This window comes from Brachyhypopomus gauderio, chromosome 20, assembly GCF_052324685.1.
Source record: "Brachyhypopomus gauderio isolate BG-103 chromosome 20, BGAUD_0.2, whole genome shotgun sequence".
Classification (NCBI taxonomy): domain Eukaryota; kingdom Metazoa; phylum Chordata; class Actinopteri; order Gymnotiformes; family Hypopomidae; genus Brachyhypopomus; species Brachyhypopomus gauderio.
In genome coordinates this window covers 8,572,152-8,594,095 of record NC_135230.1, presented here as the reverse complement: position 1 = coordinate 8,594,095, position 21,944 = coordinate 8,572,152, and the positions used below count along the sequence as shown (strand labels likewise).

At 42.0% G+C, this 21,944-nt stretch overlaps 1 protein-coding gene across 1 annotated transcript; it reads right to left on the bottom strand.

The window, feature by feature from the left end:
- Positions 1-11,560: 11,560 nt before the first annotated feature.
- Positions 11,561-20,654, bottom strand: caly (calcyon neuron-specific vesicular protein). The gene is made up of 6 exons (XM_076983126.1): positions 20,518-20,654; positions 18,633-19,491; positions 17,299-17,429; positions 15,707-15,823; positions 15,235-15,348; positions 11,561-13,818 (listed from the first exon to the last, which is right to left on the bottom strand). The coding sequence occupies exons 3-6, from the start codon at positions 17,425-17,427 to the stop codon at positions 13,615-13,617; spliced, it is 564 nt and encodes a 187-aa protein (XP_076839241.1). The 5' UTR covers positions 17,428-17,429; positions 18,633-19,491; positions 20,518-20,654; the 3' UTR covers positions 11,561-13,614.
- Between the last annotated feature and the right edge of the window lie 1,290 nt (positions 20,655-21,944).

The following is a 21,944-nucleotide window of genomic DNA, read 5'->3' as shown; positions in this document are numbered from 1 at the left end:
CCTGGATGCACCATGTAAACTAAGAATGCCCTGGTAGCATAAAGCAGATTATTATATATTGTAGGTCCAATCTCTTAATGAAACCCATGCAAGGTTTTATAAGACTGTTTGGTGTGTTACTAAGGTGTCGGACTAAACAAACCATTTGATTGGACTTTTGGGACAGCTGTAATCTTAACATAATTGTGGAATTTATGGTGTTATATGGTTCAGCTTGTTGCTGTGAAGCTATGTGGGATGTGCGTGTGTGTGTGTGTGTGTGTGTGAGAGAGAGAGAGACAGGGTTAGATAGAACAGCTACACAAACATCAGTTTTGCAAAATAAATGAAAATATGAAAGCATTGCTGAAGGGTGAGTGGGAGGTCAGTGCAGGCAGTGTTTCCTGTTCTACAGCAATACTGCGGCCACGCTGAATCATCACAACACCAGATTGAGCCTTTAAATTTCCCATGTCATAACCCATAACGAGAGGTCATTTCACGTCTCCAGCCACAAACAACTGCACGGCTGCACGTGAAACTCTCAAAGCACGCGATGTTACGCAGCCGAAGAGCGAGAGCCCAAGAGTGACGGCCATCGGGCTCTCCGCGGACACGTCCAGGAGGGCAGCAACATCTCTTCTTCCCTGGGCTCCTTTGGAGCCGGAGGTTCCATTTTTGCTTCCCCTCAGCCCATAAACAAACTTCAGAGTAATGCAGGATGGAGAGATAAGAGAGATAGAGAGAGAGAGAGGGAGGGAGAGAGAGAGAGCTGTGATGTGCTCTGATGTTTATCTGTGTTCAGTGCACTCGAGCCTGCAAGTCTCAATATCTGTGGATAAATGCAAAATGATCCCATTTACTTATAAAACATAACAATGGGGACTTATAGAAAAGGTGAGTTAATGTTCAGCTATCAAAATTAGACCCTTTTTTAAAAGTAAGAATAATTATGTATGATATTAAGACATATTTATGATACTGTGTACCACATAAAAATTATTATTATTAATTAACAAGTTTCTACAAATGTTTTATATTTTCTACTTTGTGGCATGTTAGGTCCTGTTTTATTTTAATAAGCCAGTATTGTTTTCTTCCTAACCAATATGATATAACAAGGAAAGGTGATGAATCTAAGCAAATTTATTTTTAGAAAGATTATTAAAAAGTTCAATTAAATAAATAAATAAAAAATACATGTAGCTTCAAGGACTATCTCCCTCATTTTTGGCAGAAGTCTTTCTCCATCTTTCTCCAGTTTCAGGATTTAATGGATTTCTCCAATATCTCCAACAGCGTTTTTTCTGTAAATACTGTCTGTGTTCAGTCAAAATAATCCCACTTATTTCATGAATTTAGTCAGGAAATTCATGAAAACACACAGAACAATGCGAGCCTGGACGCCCTGGCCATGCTATTGTTTGTGGCTTTTAGGTTCTGCTATAGTTAGTGGGCTACGCAGACCCATAATCACATAGTTCGAGGTTCCAGAAGGCCCCCCAAACCACAGACCGCTAAAGCACATTGTCCTTTAAAGACTGTCCAGTACCATTTGAACCAAGTTGCATAAGTGGATGGTCAAGTTGTGATGAACTAAACGAAATTACAATGATCTTAAAAAAAATCGAGTTAGTTCTAATAAAGTGAAGATTATATAATCAAACTAAGCGGTTTATTTAAATAGAATCCCAACATATTCCTATAAATATTCTCCAATTGTAGAATTTTGTTTAATGTGAGATGCTTTCTTAATTATTTTATTTGAAACTTGAATGCAGCATAAATTACAATGTAACTGTAGTGGTTGGACATGTACTTTTAAAAACATGAACAAAATACCCTAAGTCCCTGGTTTGCAATGTTTTTTAATGGTTATGTTAAGATGCAATATTAATTAGTTATTTAAATGTCCTTGTTTATAGCACCAGCAAACGAATAACACAGAAGACAAAACAATAGTAGATACAAAAATAAGTAGTGACAACCGCACAAATACGGCTTTGATATCCAAAACCCTACTTTTGGGCCAAGTGAAACCAGACGGAGCCAACTGTTATTTTGTTCCGAGGCAGTGTCTGACAACAAGCGGTGAGCTCCTCTTCCCCGGTCCCGTCGCTGCCACCCACCCAGTGTGTGTTGATACCACCGAGGCTCCGCTCCGCCCGCACGGAGTCCTCGTGATGGGCCACGAGTAAAGGGGGAAAAGGGCGTAACTCGGTCGCCGGCACGTACAGTTCTCGCACTGCGGCACTGTGCCCGTGTCAAAGGGAAGACGAGACACAAAAAAGGAAAGCGCGATGTGACTTGATTTGAAAAGAAAGACATGAAAGGTCCTGCCAGAGACGACACTTGTGATGGTAAATACACGAAGGCCACGTGAGACTCACAAAGTGGTCTGGACCGAACTCACTACAGAATACCAACACAGTGTTATATTCTGTAAAGCAGTGCATCAACTGTACAGTGGTGTGATGTTAAGATGTGTGGTGTCACCATCGATGCAAAGCTAAAACCGATCATGTGTCAAGAGACGACTTTAATTACTTTGGTAATGTTTGAAGTGGCTGTAAATTTGTGATTTTAAGAGAGTGGTCTGCACACAGGTTGTGCTACAGTACACGGGAAGAAGAGGTATGAATGGTGATGCTGCTCCTCTTCAAATAATTTGCAGAACTAACAGGATATGTCAGTACTAATAGGTCGTAGTAAAGGAGTAATGTGTGTTTTTTTTTGCTTAATTTATATTACCCTGCGGTTGTTTGTAAACAGTGCAATCTGGAGTCTGGAGTTTAAAACAGAGGGGTAAAAATCTTGAGAGGCTGAGATTGAAACAAATCTGGAAGCAAATGTAAAGTGACATGTTTTTTTTTTCTTTCTTAAAGAGTCTCAGAAAGTCCTACATACTACGTTTTCAACTGAAAAATGGAACCATCTGATTTCTACAATGTTTGAATATGTTTGACCGTGTCTTATAGGGAAGCATCCTAGCATGCCACAGGCAAGTTATTTAAGACCATAGATCAACTCTTTAGGACCATAGGGCCCCATTTGTAAGACTTGAAAAGCCAGATTAGAACTGCAGCACATAAGAAACAGAGCTGATTGCTGCTTGGTAGGGATCTCCATTTTATCCTGATGTAAGACCAACATCGCGACTCACTGCCCAGTCCAAACTGGTCTCAGATCAGTGTGAAAAACACTGCTCCTGCAAATACAGGGATTTTCAGCATGCCGATGTAATTGACCTCCCATTCCCTGGAGGTAAATCGCTAGCAGCTAAGCCACTGGCCCGCTAATGAGGTGCACTCATAAAGCTATCCATAACCAATGTGCAATTTGAAACACATTGGATACATTTACGACTTGGTTCCTTCAGTCAGATGCACTGGGTTCATGTTTACTGCTTAGTTACTGCATTTTTTTTTCTTACTCGGTATTGGATTGAATTTATTCCGCAGACTTGTGGCTCCAAGCGACGTTACGCTGTGATGTGTTCAATCAGTATGTTTGCTTTCAATGCTTATTTTCTTAATCTCAACATAATTGGTTGACATTACTATTAAAAACTGCAATCAAACCTCTGAACAACATTTAGGCCCAATGGATTCATTTCATTATTGGGTGTTTTCTAAACAACATGACTGCATTAGGCAACGGAAAAAATAAGTCATTATAAAAACCAGGTGGTTTATAATTCAGTAATCACTGTCATCATTATGACCTAATGGTAAACTCTGTCCATCGCACATAATTGTCAATCTCACTTAATCACCATTTTCAACCATGCGCCAGTGCGACTATTTAACGGCAATTTGCGGGCAAAACATTTCCATTCACATCAATTCATCTCCGCCCTGGCGAACCACACATGATTTAAGACGTGTTCAGAAACTACAACTCAACGTCTCCACTTTTTGACATTGACAAACATTGCTGAACTGTGCTACGGGATCTGGAGGTTGGGGATTCCACCACGGGGAGACGGCTTGTGTGCTCCGGGTCGGGAACATTTCTGTGTTCCGGTTTTCATCTCAAAAGACCTACATTGTTGTTTTTTTTGTTTGTTGAAATTCTATTGAAAATTCTCATATGCTTACCTGACTGGTTTGTGAGAAACCAAACTTGACGGCTACTGGTTTCCAGAGCAGCTGATTCTGTTTAGCCCCGGTTGTAAAGAGAAAGGCCACTTTAAGTGATCCATTAGTGGCCCTATCCCCAAGAGTGGGTTCTACCATCTACTTCAGCAGGGCGGGGGTGCTTGAAGGAAAACAGCACAGCAGACAAGCCCAGAGATCAAAGACCGCCCGGGACGCTCCCCCCTCCTCGGCAAGCAGCTCTTTGCCTCCTCACCCTGGTTCCAATTAGAGAGCGGCGGAGAAATGGCTCGCGTTACGACTTTATCAATTAGACAGACATTCGTCTCCAGCTCTTTCTCCTCCCTTCCCCCTTCTTGGAATGTGACTGGCTCTGTGGGATTGATGGACTGACAGGAAGATGACGAGGATGAAAGTCCGCGCTGCCGTGTCTGATGTCATGAATGTCATGAGGATGTAGTACTTCCCCAGAGAAAGGCAGTTTAGTTTTGGTCTGGGAACAGTGGGTGTTTAGAGACCCGAAACTAGCCTTAAAACATTTTCTGAACATTTTCTTGAAATTCAGAAATGCCTTGAATATGTAATATTGATTAACATTTTTATTAATATCTTCTGTGATGAATAGATATGATCAATCCCATACCATGCCAATGGTTTTTTTTTAAGGCATAAACCATAACATTCCATGTAAGCAAAGCCGCCATTTCTCGTTGGTTCTTATGGGGGACCCACGCAGCTCCTCTGACAGTGAGCCGAGCCACTACTCAGGTATCTGCCCGACCTCCCCGGCCCTTTTGAGCTGGAAGCCTAAAAGCGTCCCGACGCGGGACAGTGTGGCCCCGTTCTCGGACGGCACGTCCCAGGAGACCTCGGGGCCAAAAGATTCTGCGCAGCAGGCAGCTGACGGCTGTCATCGCCCCGGCCACTGCGGCCTGAGCCGCCCTCGTAATTACCAGCGTCCCCCACACAGCTTGGCCTTCACAAATTACGGCCCATTCGGGTCTAGCGATGGAGCTGTCAGCAGGAGCGCCTTGTTTCAGTAGCGGAGCAGGGTTGATGGTGGGGAGGGCACACACACACACACACACAAACAAACACACACTGACATACACACACTCACTCACACACACATAAAACTTTTAGACTTCTGCTAGCACTGATGACACTTACTTAATGCACTGTCAGCAAAGACAACTGACAGCTGTACTGTCACTCCTACAATGGGAAAAGATAGGTGAGGTGTGTGTGTGTGTGTGTGTACTGAAATGAAGTACTGAAATTAAATGAAGAGAGACAGACAGGCAAACTGCAAGACCATCACGACCCCAAGTGCCCTAAAGCCTCCACATTAAGGTTGTCTTAACTGCCAAAAAGCTCATTCAGACACTGACACACTACCATTTTGCAGTGATCTTTGTCCTATGACTCCTTAGGGAGAAGCTGTCCAGAGGGAATGGCGTTTGACGAGATACACAAGAGAGAGACAGCTTGGGGGAGGGGGTGGCACGCCGTCTTATTTTGACAACGGGTATCATGAGAGCTCTCCTGGCCTCTGGTGACCCTGAACTCTGCGTTGTTTTACGAAATTGCAGGTCTCCACACAGACTTGGCCCCATCCATCATGCAGAAGAGCTCTAGGAGGTTGTGCAGAAGACACTGTATTATGGGCTCGTTTGACGAAGGGGTGGGGGGAGGGGCCGAGCACCAGAATGTTGACAAAACAAAACTACAGCACAGAAGACAAGACATATGTTACGATCCTGAGAGTCAAATAAATGTGCTTACACATTTTTATATACCTGGTATTCAAACATACACAGTTAAGTTAATGTGGTGGATATAATTTTGTTTGTCAGAACAAATTTTTCAAAGACAATGTTCTCTCTGCGCTCTCAAAGGTAAATTTCAAAGATTAATTGAATGTATCGTAACTGTAAAAAAATGTAAAAATAGTGATTAACCAATTCATAGTAGCAACATACAGCAGTAAAGTTACTAACCCAGCTCAAAACACGGAAAAAAGGCATTTGGCACCTATTTGCCGTGACGCACCAGTCAATTACGACAGAACGCCTCTAATTTGGTCGTCTAAGAATTCGCTTAGAATTTGATGTGTGTAATTGCTGTAAGTTTTGATCAGCGGTTGTAAGAGTGGAGGGATGTTGAAGAATACACCATTTGTAAGTCATTAAAAATAGTTCTGCTCTCTAATTAATTCACTCTCTGTCCCGTCTGGTTCCTCGTGACGCTGAGGTCTGGGTGACGTGGGTGTGTTTCTTTGGAATGTGTGTAACATAAAGCTTTGCAAGTTGCATAGCGCACGTGCATGCTTGTGCTCTTTGTAGAGTTTTCTCTTATTTTAGGTCAAGGACATAGCTAACAAACTGCCATGCATGGCAGAGACTAACATGAATAGGCTAACAGACATGTATAACATCAAAATGGTATCTACATTCATCATGTGTACTTCATGTCATTTGGGTTTCCATGTCATCTGAGCAAACAAATCAAACAAACAAACAAAACACGAAGCAAAAAGGAATTATATGATGTAAACACACACGCACACACACACACACACACACACACACACACACACACACACACACACACAAACCCACACACACACACACACACACACACACACACACACACACACACACACACACAAAGATGGCAACAATGACACAAACCATTGTCACTCTGGCTAAACAAGTCTCCTCCAACCATCAAACATGATTTGATTATTCAAACTCTTCTGTTTCAATCAAATTTCCCACAAGAACATCAACGTTCATGGCCCTTCCCATCTCCCATGGACCTCTTTCCCAGAATGCAATGCCTGCAGTCATACAAGTTGATTGTACGGGTTGAAGTTGCTCAGAGATGCCAGAACTGGCCTTTGCGTACATTTAATCCATAGAAATATATCAATTTCTTTATGGCGCATGCTCAAGTATTTGTTTCGGTGGTTTTTCCCTCGTATAACGTAAATTGTTGCAAGCTGCAGGCCTTGGAAAATGTTTCCGAGCTGTACCGTTCCTCAGTGGATAAATCAAGGCAAAATGTTGCTCTTAAATAGCTACAGACAGACAATTTAGTCGTGGCTTTGGCATATTAACCCCTCCAAACAAACACACACAAACACAGATACACACACAATCACACACACACACACACACACGCACCCACACACACACACACACACGTACACACACACACACACACACACACACACACACACACACACACACACACACACACACACACACACACACACACACACTCCCATTTCAGGGCATGCCTTCCAGCTGTCATTTTGCGTTGACAGTTGTTAGTCATTTTATTTTTCATTGTTCCCTTTTATAACTCCAGTATGGCTTTTCTTACAGTCAGAGTCCATATGGAGAAATGTGTGGAGAGAGACCGAGATAAAGAGAAAGAGAGAACAGGCCAATTCATGACATGGTTTTTCTGCTTTCCGTGCAGGCTTTGAAATCCAGACACTTTGAAAACCTTTTTTTCTCAATGGATAAACCACACAGTGGTCTTCATGAAGCACTTTCACCCTTTTCTGAAACTTAGAAACATTACAGAAATCCGAAAGATCTATAAAATCAGCATCCAGAGGCCGAGTGACAGACGTTTAGTAGAAGATAATAAGATCATTTTACAACACCGGCAAATCACAGGCAGCCCATGAGCAAACTGACATGCCAGCCGAGTGTCTGAAGTGATTTATAAAGTCGCTTTAAAAGCACATTACCATTTTAAAAAAGAGTCTGACATCCAATACACAGCCAACTATCACGGTGATTGTGTCTCATTCTACCATGTGAGTGTTCCAGGTGATTCATTTAAGCTGCAGTCTGGCCAGCATAGCTACAACAACATGAAATGCAGAATAAAACAGATATGAGTGCCCTCATGTTTGCAAGTTGGGCTGGTTTTTGTAGGGACCAATGTGCACAGAAACGCCTGCAGCCATTGGAGTCCTTGTCAAGTCGGTCGTGGTGTAATTGGACCATTATTACTGGAGTGCTTGCCAGGACGCGGCCCGATCTGAAGTCATATGTCAGTGTATTCCAAATTAGAGAGAATCGTTCACTGAACTGACAGCTGGCAGAGAACAGCTGTTTCCTGCAGAGAGCACTGCAGACAATTGACACTGTCTCCATAGGTCTGGTCCTCAAAGTCGAAACAAGGAAGATCATGGAGCTTGAATGGAAACTTGTGTGTGCATGTATGCATGCGTACGTGTGTGTGTGTGTGTGTATGTGTTTGCGTGTATGTGCATGTGTGTGTGTGTGTGTGTGTGTGCGTGCATGGCCCTTTGGTGCTGACTCAGTAGTTCACTCTTCCTTTTAATCATTACAGTAGAGTCAGAGGACTGATGTTCAACAACACAGCCCTGACACACACACACACACACACACACACACACACACACACACACACACACACACACACACACGAACACAGGGATATCATCATTAATGAACACCTTTTGCATTTTGCTCATTAGCTTCTAACCTAAAGTTTAATCACAGGATGTTGTAAAAGTAATCGGCCCAATGACTCAAGGTAAAAGAGGGTATGGAGTTCTCACTCTCTAGAGGGGGTTCAGAGAGAAGATGCCATGTTAGTGAATCAAATGGGTTGCAAATGTGACAGTGTCAAGTTCAGTCGGCAAGCTCATAACTCATTACCTCTAGCTTAAGACACAGGCTAATTCTGCAGCCCTTCTGGAATTCATTTAGTGAAGTTTTGTTCATTAATCAAACGACTAGTTATGCTAGTAGCCTAAGACGTATGCTAATAACTCAGTTGTTGCTACTAGCTTAAACTAATTTTAGAACTTTCCTGGAGCAAATCTAGCATTGTTTTCTTTATGGATTTGTGTGTTTTTGTTTTAAAATGTCTGATGATTCTTCGCCGACCCTAAAGCTCTAAAATAATGTGCAGTTTAATCAATTTCTGCAACTTCAACATGTGACCTCTAGATGGCACTGTGAGTACCGTTCCTAAAAAAAGAGAGATCTATTCAGCGTGTCTGTCTGCGCTGTACTCTCGTACTGAATGCGCTAGTGACGTAAGGGTGTGCGTGGGCCGAGAGTGCAGGGGTAGGTGACAGTAAGAGTGTGATGATGAAGAGACTCTATTGTAGAGCTGAGATAATTATGGTGTAGGTCAGGGAAATGTGTATTATTACTGTCATCAGTTTGTGTGTGACAGAGAAAAAGATGGTATGTGTGTCAGAGTGATAAAGGCAGAGAGAGAGAGGGAGAGAGAGAGAGAGAGAGAGAGAGAGAGAGAGACAGAGAGAGAGAGAGTATTTGTGTACATGCATGTTCAGGATGTCTGTTGTGCAAGTGGCATTCTCTTCTGGCGCCAGTGCTGAGGAGATTCTTCAGACACACACACACACACACACACACACACACACACACACACACACACACACACACACACACACACACACACACACACACACACACACACACACACAGCCCACGGGGTTGACCCTCGCCCACTCGGCACGCCACTGTCTCATCAAGCCCCCCCACTGCAGTTTAATCATCCTGTCTGGATCCTATATTTCAGTCTCTTTCTTCCTCTCTTTCATTTTCCATTCTGCCCTCTCCCTTTCACCCTTCCTCAGTCAGCCGCTCCGTTTTCATTTAACCCTTTCCACACCAAAACAATCTCTGCTTTAAACCTCTGTGACCTGACATCTATTTGGATGCATTTCTCCAACCACCACTCCCCACCTCTCCCTCTCTCTCTCCCCCTTTCTCTCTTGCTCTCTCTCTCTCCCCCTTTCTCTTTCCGTCTCTCTCTCGCTTTGCCTTTCTGCCACACACGAATGTGCACACAAATACAGGGTCTTGAATAATATTTGTAGAGTTTTCCCACTGACCTTTAGTTAATTGAAACAAAGCTTACACATAAACCTAAGCTAAACCTTAACCAAAATATCTTTTTGCCCCATATCTCTGCAAAACCTAGCAAGCTAACACATTTGGAGCAGGTCTCTAGTGTTAATTGACCCCACTGTGTCATGCAATTTGTTTTCTGTGACTATAAAGCAGTTTGGTTCAACAAATGAATCTTACTGTAACATACATATGTATACATCCCATGTAAAATCTGCAATTTGTGTAACAAAAATGTTTCTCCTTGTGGAAACACTCACACACACATGCACATAATCAGCGACTGACTAACATGTATAAAAGAGACACTAAGTCATTACTGCATTTCCTACTGGAGCTTCATTCAAACTCATGATGGGCCATTGCTCCTTCAGCCTCATGTAAACAGCCCCGTGTCTCTGAAGGGGAGACTCACAACCACACGTCTGATAGTCCACTGCTGCACACTGCCTCTGGGTGCATCACAACGGGTACACAGCCCAAGTCCCTGCAGGGATTAATGTGTTTCTCCTCAATCCCTCTCTCTCACACACACACACGCACGCACACAAACAACAAATTACACATTCCCCAATGCAAGCAGCCTTTATCCCCTGGCAACATTAGCTGGGCCTTGACCAGACCTGTGCCCAGTAAATACCCTCATAAATACTTTGAAGACTTTATTTGGTTCCATGCTCTGGGCAAGTGACTTTTAGTTTCTGTCACTCACGAAGAGACCTAGAAAAAGAGAGGGAGAGAGAGAAAGAGAGAGAGAGAGAGAGAGAGAGAGAGAGAGAGAGAAAGAGGGGAAGGAAAATGTTGATTTCATTATGGAACAGAGCAAGGTGGCAGTGTGAAAAATGTGGGAGTGTAAATGAGATGCAGACAGACTCACAGCAGGCATGACACACACACACACACACATACACACACACACACACACACACTCACCCACACGCACAAACACACACACACACACACACACGCACAAACACACACACACACACACACACACTCACCCACACGCACAAACACACACACACACACACACACACACACACACACACACACACACACACACACACACACACACACACACACACACACACACACACACACACACACACACAGAGTCACCACACGCACGAAACAAATACACAACAGGCACATGTATCTTTGTTACATTTTTGTCTTTGGTATTCCAGAGTGTATATTGCCTATGACACTTCTTTTAATGTTAATGTATCTGTTAATTAAAAGCAAGAAAGAAAGAAAGAAAGATAGTTCTTGTTGCTTTCAAGCAACAGCTGACACATGACCAACCGCAAAACACGAAACGGCATACTGGACACATTTTAACATACATATATCAAGGCCCAAAGACATGAAAAAGGGAATAGTATTGTAACATTGAGCTCAGTCAGAGCTCATCTGCCTTTGGTCTGGTGATCTAGTCTAGTCAAAGTTCTTCTTTGGTCCCATAAATCTCTGGCTCTGCATTCCTCGCGACATAATTAATGTGAAATGAGAGCGTAGTGCAGTGTAGAAAATTAGCAAGGCAAGATGAATACTGAAATATTTATTTTTGTAAGATGAGGCAAATGAATAACAGCACGTGAGGATGATTTACATCAACTAGCTGATGTCTGACAGAACGCCACGCTGACCTTTCCGATCAAGTAAAAATATACAATCTTCACCAAAATATAAAAATAAATAAGAAAAACTCATTTCCAGGTTAATTTATATTAGAAATAAATTTCAGTAAATAATTAAATACAACAAAAGCATAAAAGCCGTAGATGAAAAGAAAGCACATAATGTAAATGATGGAACATATTCAAATGAGCTAAGCACAAGAGGGGAGAATGGTAAATATAATTAGCATAATGTCAGTGCCTATAAATTGAAACATTCATTGTTCTTTACACATTCACTTCTGTTTGACAGGTTAGTCATCTGACTCTGGGATTTTAATTTCACATTCTTGAGTATTTTTAACAAGTTGCGTTTTACTTAATACTTTTACAGTTGCTGGTGGTTTTGTGTGAAAGTCCTTTCAAACTCATGCACACAAACAAACAAAAACATTATGGTACGCGAGACATAAATACATTTCAAAGTTCTGTTCACTTTTAACTCGCATTACATTAAGTACTTTTTACTGTTTTCATTTTGTGAACAGCAAATGGATATACACCGATGTCATTTGAATTTCAGTACGTGTATACAATATAAGCATAAAACAGTGCAAAATGTTTTTCATTAGATCTTGCATGAACAGATCACCTATTGTAGCAAAATAGACAGCGCTGCATGTTTTGTCATTAATATCTAATTTTAGTTTGAGAATGCTTTGCCCGACACATGCCCCTTTTCTTCTTGTTGCAGTGTAATTTCATGGGGCGTGCACGACGTGCGTCACTAAGCTACGTTACATTCGTACGAGAGAACTCTTAAGTGATGGTGCGGAAAGAGAAGAAGTACGTCCACTGACGAGAAGAAAAGATTCCATCACACCGCCACAAGTCACAGAGCTGATATGAGTCTACCGCTGACTTATGAACGAGTCCGGGACACATCTGAATACATCAAGAGGGCTTACGAAGCGCTGAGAGCATCTGTACTGTAGCTAGGAATAAGGTAGGATTCACCAGCAAGCTACTGATTGACACAGGTTTCTGTGCACTGCTTAGAGACAAATATCTAGGATTGTTTGGACTCCTACAATGCGTGCGCACACAAACACACACACACACACACACACGCACGCACACACACACACACACACACACACACACACACTCTTGCAGTTATTTACAGTTGTAATCTATATGTCTCCGAGGCAAACATAGACACATTTAATTCAACCAGCATATTTTATCACCCTATGTTACTTCCTGTATCGTTGCAATCCCACGTTTCCCCTTGTCTTCTCCACCCTCTCATACATTAAAGCAAATGGCTCTGTGCAAATTGAAGGGAATTTGCACAAAATTTCTCCTTGCCCCAAATTATTCAACCAGTCATGCCATGTTTGGTGATCAACATTTGCTTCTTTTAGCCTGAAACTGATCTAATCCATCTGAAATGTAATGCAGACTTTGCATGTCCATATAATATTCATAAGCTAAGTACACATTTTGAAACAAACAATTATGCAAAATAGCAGGGATAGCCCATATTTACATATTTATGCTCAATGCTCAAATAAAGTATCATCCACCAAACATTTGGCTTTCTGGTGTCTGGTGCCCTAGAGTCAACAGCGTGGACCGATGCCAAGTTATGTGAAAATGTTATTCCACTTATCTAAGATGGCCAATAATGTTTTTATCACAATTTTGTTCCGTTTTAAGGTTAACTGTGTCCTCCACTACACGGTCAGGTACCAGTAATGTTACTTAATAAATGGACGTGGATGGAGACAAGTGGGTGGGGATTTGGGTGTGTGAAGTGGAAAAAATCCCAGGGAAGACAGACTTTGCATTTTACCTCAGTGTGGAACTTGAAGCAAGACATGAAGCAAGACCTGGCTAATTGACTTTGGGTAAGGGTAAAACTGCAAGGATTTTTTTTCCCCCCTTGAACAATTCCATTAACACCTCCATGCATGGAGCTCACTGCTGGGAGCCGGCCGCCTCCCCCTTGGTCTCTTGGTTCTCCTTCAGGGCGTTGAGCACAGGTAGCCAGGGGGAGGAGAGCTCGGGGAGAGCCTTCTTGGCTTGGTTGAGGTGGCTGATGGCCGTGTACAAGCTTCCCCGTGAGGCTGCTTCCTGCTCCGGGTAGTACATCTCCAGGGCAGCTGGACTGCAGTGCTTGTGCTGGGGTTTGGGGGAAGGGGGGGTATATGTTTAGTGAGGGGCAGTACCTTGGGGGTAAAACTTCATTGGGAAAATGCACCACTATACACAGTCACAGTGACAGAATGAAGGCCTAACTGACCGTTTTGACACAAGAATAATATAATCTTTTGATACATCTTTACAAACTGTTAAGTTATACATCAGTATAGTGGTTCACTGGTTCATGCTTCACTGGATGACGATGATAACTGAACCATGGAAAATTTGCAGAGTGTCTGTGGTTTTCTGTAAGAGTACAGGAAAACATGCATGGAATTAATGATTCTAGGTCCCCAGCTTTACTGCTATATGGCACATCAGGTTCACTTGGTGGAACTGGTTTGTCTTGAATAAACGTCTCAGCTTTTATCAACCCTGGAGGCAAACTGTATGGAAACATTGGATGAGTCCAGTAAACAGAACTGAAAATCACGTTATATTAAAATCACAGAATTCCACCTGTGTTAACATAAGTTCAGGTTATGAGTAAATTCACAATTCAGCGTCATCTGAGACTCTTGAGAACAACTAACCCTCTCTATTTGGGCCTCCTTTTGTCAAAACTCCACTTAGAGGCCATATTTGAACAGTCGAGATATGGATCATCAAAGGCCGAGTGAAAGTGAACAAGAGTGCCAATATTTCTCTGACCGAAACCTGTCAATCACAGAACACAAGTCAGCTTGGACTTGAAAAGCTCATCACTTCCTGTTACGAGAGGCAGTTTCCCCACGCTTTTTCAGGTGATAGTTATGCGACGTTAGCATAGCGTGCTAATAGCATGTGTGGCTTCGACATCAAAGAGGAAAGGGCGGAAGTGCCCCCAGGCCTTAATCACAGTTTAGTCATGGCTTTAAGCTAATTAAAGACATTCCCCCCTCCTCCTAGTGTTGCCAGGCGAGTTCAGAAACCAAAGCTCCACCATAGCCCTGAGCTAGCAGCACGTCTTCAGAGGCTGAGTTAGCATACTAAAGTTGTTTCACTGTCGCTGAACGATGATGAGAATGAAGAGATGGAGCAGTTGTTTTCAACATGCTGTCATGTTGTAAAAACATGGTAGTAATTGCTGCTGTGTTTTGACACGTTCAACCATTTAGCCTGTATTACATCTATAACTCAACAGTAGGCTAAGCCAGGATGAGTGTGAGACTTATCAGGAATACCTGGAATAGTAACAATACTTCACCCCACAGTGGTATTGTACCTAACAGTGAATGCATGAACTACGAAGTACCTCATATAATGGCTTTAACATTAATGTGTAATGGTATTTCCTCCTTCTCAAACCACTGACAATGACTAGCATTTTTGGGGTTAGCATTGTCTTGTTTGTGTTCGTAGCAGTAAATGGAGTGGAGAAAGTTGTAGAACAGAGTAGTGTACTGGGTAAATTACCTTCAGGACAAAGCCCTCGGGACAGCTCAGTTGGTCGAACCAAAGGGCTTTGTACATAACCAGCAAAAGCAAGCACGCCAAGAAGGCCAAGGTGATGAGAATGAGTCCTGTGAGCTGACACACACACACACACACACACACACACACACACACACACACACACACACACACATATATATATATGTATACAAACGTATACAAGGTCACACAATAAATACATAAACCCAAAGCTACCCATAGCTGATTCACACCCAGATTCACTACATAAATATTCACTAAGCCACGCACACGAGGCTTTCATTCCAAGAACAGAATTTTATATCGGAGTCTACCTACACTCCACCCCCAACACGCAGTGACACACATATAGGCAGAAGCTCCACCAATAACAGTTCATCTCTTCCCGTGCCATGCAGTGGCAGCTCCTTAGTTCCAGAGCTGGCGTAACACCACGCAGCACACAGACGCTTACCTTGACCTTCTCCGACATCTCACTGTAAAGGTTTATGTTCAGCTTCTTGATGCCGGGCACGTACGGCCTCCTCTTCTGCTGCTGCAACTGATACTCGGTCGTCGTTTTCACAATCACCTGTGGAGATGATCAGAAACGGTCAGTCGTCGTTCCTATGTGTCCTATGTGTTGATACAGTCACTATTTAGGACCATTCCTATGTGCCTCTAGACCTCAGAGGGGTTACTGTTTTGGACTGTTCCTATATGTCATTACAATCACTGTTTTGGACTGTTCCTATATGTCATTACAATCGCTGTTTTGGACTGTTCCTATATGTCATTACAATCGCTGTTTTGGATTGTACCTATATGTCATTACAATCACTGTTTCTGACTGTTCCTATATGTCATTACAATAACTGTTTTGGACTGTTCCTATATGTCATTACAATCACTGTTTTGGACTGTTCCTATATGTCATTACAATCACTGTTTTGGACTGTTCCTACATGTCCCCACAATCACCCTTCTTGTGAGGAAGTGGTCTGCTGATGGGGACGCATGACAAAGAGCAAGAGAACAAACAATTAGAGCTGCCTGTCATGACTCCAGCTGTCCCACGCACACTTTTCAATACATCTGAATGGGTCTTGAGTGCTTTCGAGTCAATCAGGTCATTCTTGTTCCTTTAAAACAAGATTCACTCTGAGGCTTAGAAATTCAGCTTAGATCTTGGCTAAGATGCAGTTGTCTCTCCGTAGCCTGTTACTCACTGACTGACTCATTCAGTTCCATGTAAGCTAATGAGTAGCAAACACAAGACACGCTAGGCTGTTAAATGCAGAAAGCAAGCACTCTTACATGAGTTGAACTTCTCTCTTTCTTTCTCTCTTTATCTCTCTCTCTCTCTCTCTCTCACACACACACACACACACACACACACACACACACACACACACACACACACACACACACACACACACACACACACACACACACACAAGAAAGCACCCAGATGTTGTGACGGTATGTCATTACAGCAATCACTGTCACGGAGTGTTGAGTCATTTGACCATGAGGCACAAACACTTTGGTCTGATTCAGTCCTGCACTCCTACTGAGAGTGAGAGAGAGAGAGAGAGAGAGAGAGAGAGAGAGAGAGGAGAGAGAGAGAGAGAGAGACTCAGGGAGAAAGAAAAAGAGAGAGTGAGAGAGAGGGAGAAAGAAAGAGAGAGAGAGAGAGAGAGAGAGAGAGAGAGAGAGAGAGAGAGAGAGAGAGAGAGAGAGAGAGAGAATGTGTGTGTGTGTGTGTGTGTGTGTGTGTGTGTGTGTGTGTGTGTGTGTGTGTGTGTGTGTGTGTGTGTGTGTGTGTGAGTATTATGCCATGCATGTGTGAAGGTTTCTCTATTGTAGAGAATCGGACACATTAGGGATCAGACACATTCAAACGCAGTGATAGTAATTTTGTGTGATTATGCAAAAGCTACTAGTGACACGCGCACTGCACATCTCGAATGAGTCACCTCCTATAAAGCGAGGTGTAACCGAGGAGCTCTGTTGGAACGCCGATATGCTACGTGAAGACGCTGGCACTGCCAAAAGACCAGTTACCTTGTCAGGAAAGGGCTGCTGTAGCTGCTTCACCTCCAGTGGTGTGATGAGGGGGATGTTATCAAAGCCATCTTCCAGTGACGGTACCCTCTCCACCTTCTCTCCAAGAGTACTGCCCAGTTTCACCATATCTGACACACACACACACACACACACACACACACACACACACACACACACACACACACACAATCAGTGTTAAAGTCATACATTTTGAAGGCACTGTGCAACTGTGCAGGCTGTGCAAATATTAACTTGTCCCTGGCTTATTACTATGAAATTACTCAACATCTATGTATGTCCTTTTACTATAATGACCTCATAGCTCACATATAGAAGCTAATTCTGTCTTACTGTTCATTTCCTAGTTTAGCAAATAAAGCTATAATGCTTGGAAGGGATTGTATGTGCACATGTTGTTTTTTCCATTTCCTTGAATCTCAAACCACATCATAATGAGTCAGTGTGAGTACACACACGCACACACACACACACACACACACACACACACACACACACACACACACACACACACACACACACACATTTTCTTTCTTTCTTTTTCTCTCTCTCTTATATGCATATAAACAAATACACAGAGCCCAACTAATATGCAGTTTCCCAACATTCTCTAAATAGTACATTAAATGACAAATATCGCACGTTAAACTAATTATACTAATTATTGTTTGTCAAGCATTTGGAAAAATAAGGCCCATAAAATACCTTAAGGTATTCTTTTCAAGGACAAGAAGTTTTTCATAGACAGGTGTGACAAGATAAGCTATGTGTTTTGCCTGCCAACTGAATGCACAAGGCACACCTTTAAAATAAAAAAAAAAAAATTAAATTAAATTCAAAATGAGGCAATTACCACCAATGGTAACCGACTTGGGTTAGCTGCGACGTTTACCAACTGCGGTGAGCAGCCTTACAACACAATGCCATTCCGAACAAGGTTAAATGCGTTTATCCGTGCGTTTTTTATGACTATTTTCGAAAGGCAAAATATGTAAAACAAGCTAAATGGTCGAACCCAAAGCTGTACAAAGGACAATTACTAAACAGATGTTCCTATAAGAAACGGTGTACGACACGATCTTAAAGATGGTCTTTAGAATTTTACATTTGATGAGCTATTGCCCCCCACATGTCTCTTTGTCAAAGCTGACTGGGGAAAATGTAAGATTCACATCCCCCCATCTTTAGGCTGGAATAAACCAAATTACCCCCAGAATGAAAGGTAGCGACTAGCCTCCAAACCAAGCACATCACGTTTCCGGAGGAACGCAACATAATCTGTATTGTGCGCAGATAATGCGAAATATACTTACCGATTTTCTGTGTCGATAATCGTAGCGGTGCAGATGTCGGGGGGGTAAAAACAGAGACCCGGTCCAGCTGACAGGAGCGCGGTACCGTGGCTATGCCGGATTCACTGGAGCTTCTTGCAGTAGCGCATCAGCGGTCCGCCTCGCATCACACAGCGGACTGTCGCTCCCATATGATGTACACTGCGCATCGCCAACACTGCTGGACGTGCTCGCTATGCCCGGGCTTATTACATTTTACGCGTATGTTAGAAAGTGTATTTGTAAAATGTATGGCGTTTAACAGCCGGTAAAAGCCCGTAATCGTGTTCCATTTAACTCTGTGGCTGTTGTTGGGAGAACTATAGCCTATATTTCTACTGCTTTTGAAACATATTGGGTACATTTGCATTAATAAAAGCTTTATACCATCTTTTTCTTAACAAAGGCCGCAGTCCCCATGTACATCTGAGTATCTGTCTTGTGTTTTAAGAAAGTCTAAAAAATATTTAAAGAATTTATACAGAACTCATATCTTGATTGGTATAGATTAATCTTTTAATTGCTTACTTAGACACACTTGGATGTTGTGTGTTTGTTTGTTTGTTTGTGTGTGTTTTTTCTACATTCACATTTGCACAAATGGATCACATAATGGCTGTTGGCATGTATCCCTGTCGTATTCATCAAACAAATACACCATATTGGAAGCACAGCTTTTACCTGTTTAAAATTGACAGAGAACAGATATGTACAAGAGAAAAAAAGTGTTTCCACACTATAAATCCGTCTGAATGTCCTGAAACCGTTGTGGCGGCTGCAGTGTGTGATGGTGTGACTTGCTTCACATATTTGCTTCACCATAATTCACATGCCAAAATATCTAAGAAAAGAAAAAGAACTAATGAGAGTTTTGCATCCTGTGTTATAGTAGTTGTAATTCTAACTATCATCTGTTGTATATAATGCCCACTATTGTATATACTGTGTAAATATCTAAGTACATACTTATTATTTATAACACTGTTTATACCCTTTATATTTATAACCTGTCCATAGCCAGTATATTCACAACCTGTATATACTTATTTTTAGCCACAGCATACGTAAGCTACTGTACATTTGTAATATACATATTTATATTTTTGCTAGCACTTCTGGATGGATGCAAACTGCATTTCATTGCTCAGTACTTGTGACATGTGCAATGACAATAAAGTTGAATTCTATTCTATTCTATTTTATTCTAAATATGAAACATTTAAAAGTCCAATATACTTGTGAATTATATTCAAGTGTATAATCAGCCCTCTCGTTAAAATGTATACAACAAAATTTCAGAGCATGAAAAAGCTTTAATATATATAAACAAACAAACAGAAGTGTAGGCAGCAAGCGCGGTGCAGTGGTGTGGGGTTCTGGTGTTGCAGAAAACCTTATTTACAAAAAACAAATGAAAAGATCGAAGCCCAAGTGTAAAAATGGAGAAGCGTTTGTCCTTTGAGAGTAAATCAAATTTTCTTCAGACAGAGCCGGAGGGCCACAACTTTTAGACAAGGTCGAAATGAAGGTGGGGGAGAACTTTTCTATTGGAATAGGATGAGATGCATAGTTAAATAATAATGATAATAGACATAATAATTATTAAAAGAATAGTAATGATATTAATTAATAAGCCAGTTAAATACTAATGTGTTTATTTTGCAAGAAAATGTGCCTTAATGAAATAAAAGAATTATTAAAAAATGAGACTGAAATGGCAATATCAAATATATATATATATGAGTATAAAAAAGGTGTGTAGTGGTGAAAGAGAAAGGGAGTGAGAGAGTGGTAAAGACAGAGAGAGAGAGAGAAAGATATGGATAGTTCTCAGCAGAAATGTGCAGACGGTTGGAGCCAGCCTTGCCTGAGCTCATGAACCTTCCATTCTTTCTCGGGAGAAGCCGTGCTGTGCCGTCTTCATCCGTGGCCAGTCCGGCGAATTCAACACGTCTCCTCACATGCGACGCATCCTCTCCTAAAACACCCTGCTCCGTGTCCAACACCCCTTCTCCCCCTCCCCTCCGCCCCGCTTCAATTGGGCCTACATTTATTATTTTGACCTTTAGTTAGCGGGGGACCCACTTCAAAAGGCGCGCCCCCGGATTCTCGCTCTTTGAGGAGACCTCTCTGGGTTGGGCTTGGCGGACACACTGGCCCCCCCATTTTTTCCCCCTGGCTTGGGGCCCGGCCCCAAAGTACAAAAGCCTCTCATGGTGACTAATGAAAATGAGAATCAATTAGGATATGGGTTTCTGAGACGAGGGGGGGGCTTTGTGTTCTCAGTAAAGACTCAGTGAGGCAGCCCTGTACCTTTGTTTGTGTGTATGTGTTTGGTGGAGGCAGTGGGGGTCTCTGTGTGTGTGTTTTTGTTTGGAGGAGGCAGTGGGAGTGTGTGTGTGTGTGTGTGTGTGTGTGTAATGGAACAGCAGTGGGGGTGTTGTTGTGAGTAAAGTAGTTTGTGTGAGATTTGTGTAACAGGGTTATTTGTTGTATTGTTTTGACCTGATTTTGACTGGAATAAGACTGGAATAACTTTTTTGTGTCTTGTAATTGTGGTCTGTGGACTCAGAACACACAGCCTGTCTGATTGTTAGTGCACATCAAGTCTACTACTGGACTACAAGATTATTTTCGCTAGAATATCTGCCAATTTCGGAACATTAATGCACTAATACATATATTTCTTGTTTTTAATAGGGATAACCCCCCAAACATTCTTATTCCGTTATCTTCACAATTTTGTACAATACCTCCACCTAATGGCTAAAGCTACTAAGGACTTGGTGGATAAAGTAATCCCTAAATATTACCGTTTATATATATATAACCAGGGAGAACTGTAGAGCTTGCTTTAACTTCATTTACCACTAGATGGCAGTATACGCACAGTCCTCAAAAGTGACCCTCCCTTTACACTGTGGGAATTAATTGATCAAGTTTCCCACTGCACAAAAATACGCAAGAAACAACGAAAATCGTTATTGTGTCAAGTGCACACCGCCACATACTCAGTAACATTGAGCTGATTCTGTTTCACTCGCTTATTTATGTCACGGCTGAAATTCACTAAAGACGTCAGTTAATTTGTCACTTGGTACCCAGAGCTTGGTTGCGGGGCAAGCTATGAGATGAGAGGCAGTTGTGTGTATTGTGTCCATTTGTACATACAGTATATTTATTATAAAGTGATAAGTGTAAACATTTCGAATACCGGCAAATTGTCAGAACAAAATTTATTATAGATTATTGATGCATTAATAAGAGTGATATATTAGCAAAATCATTATAGAT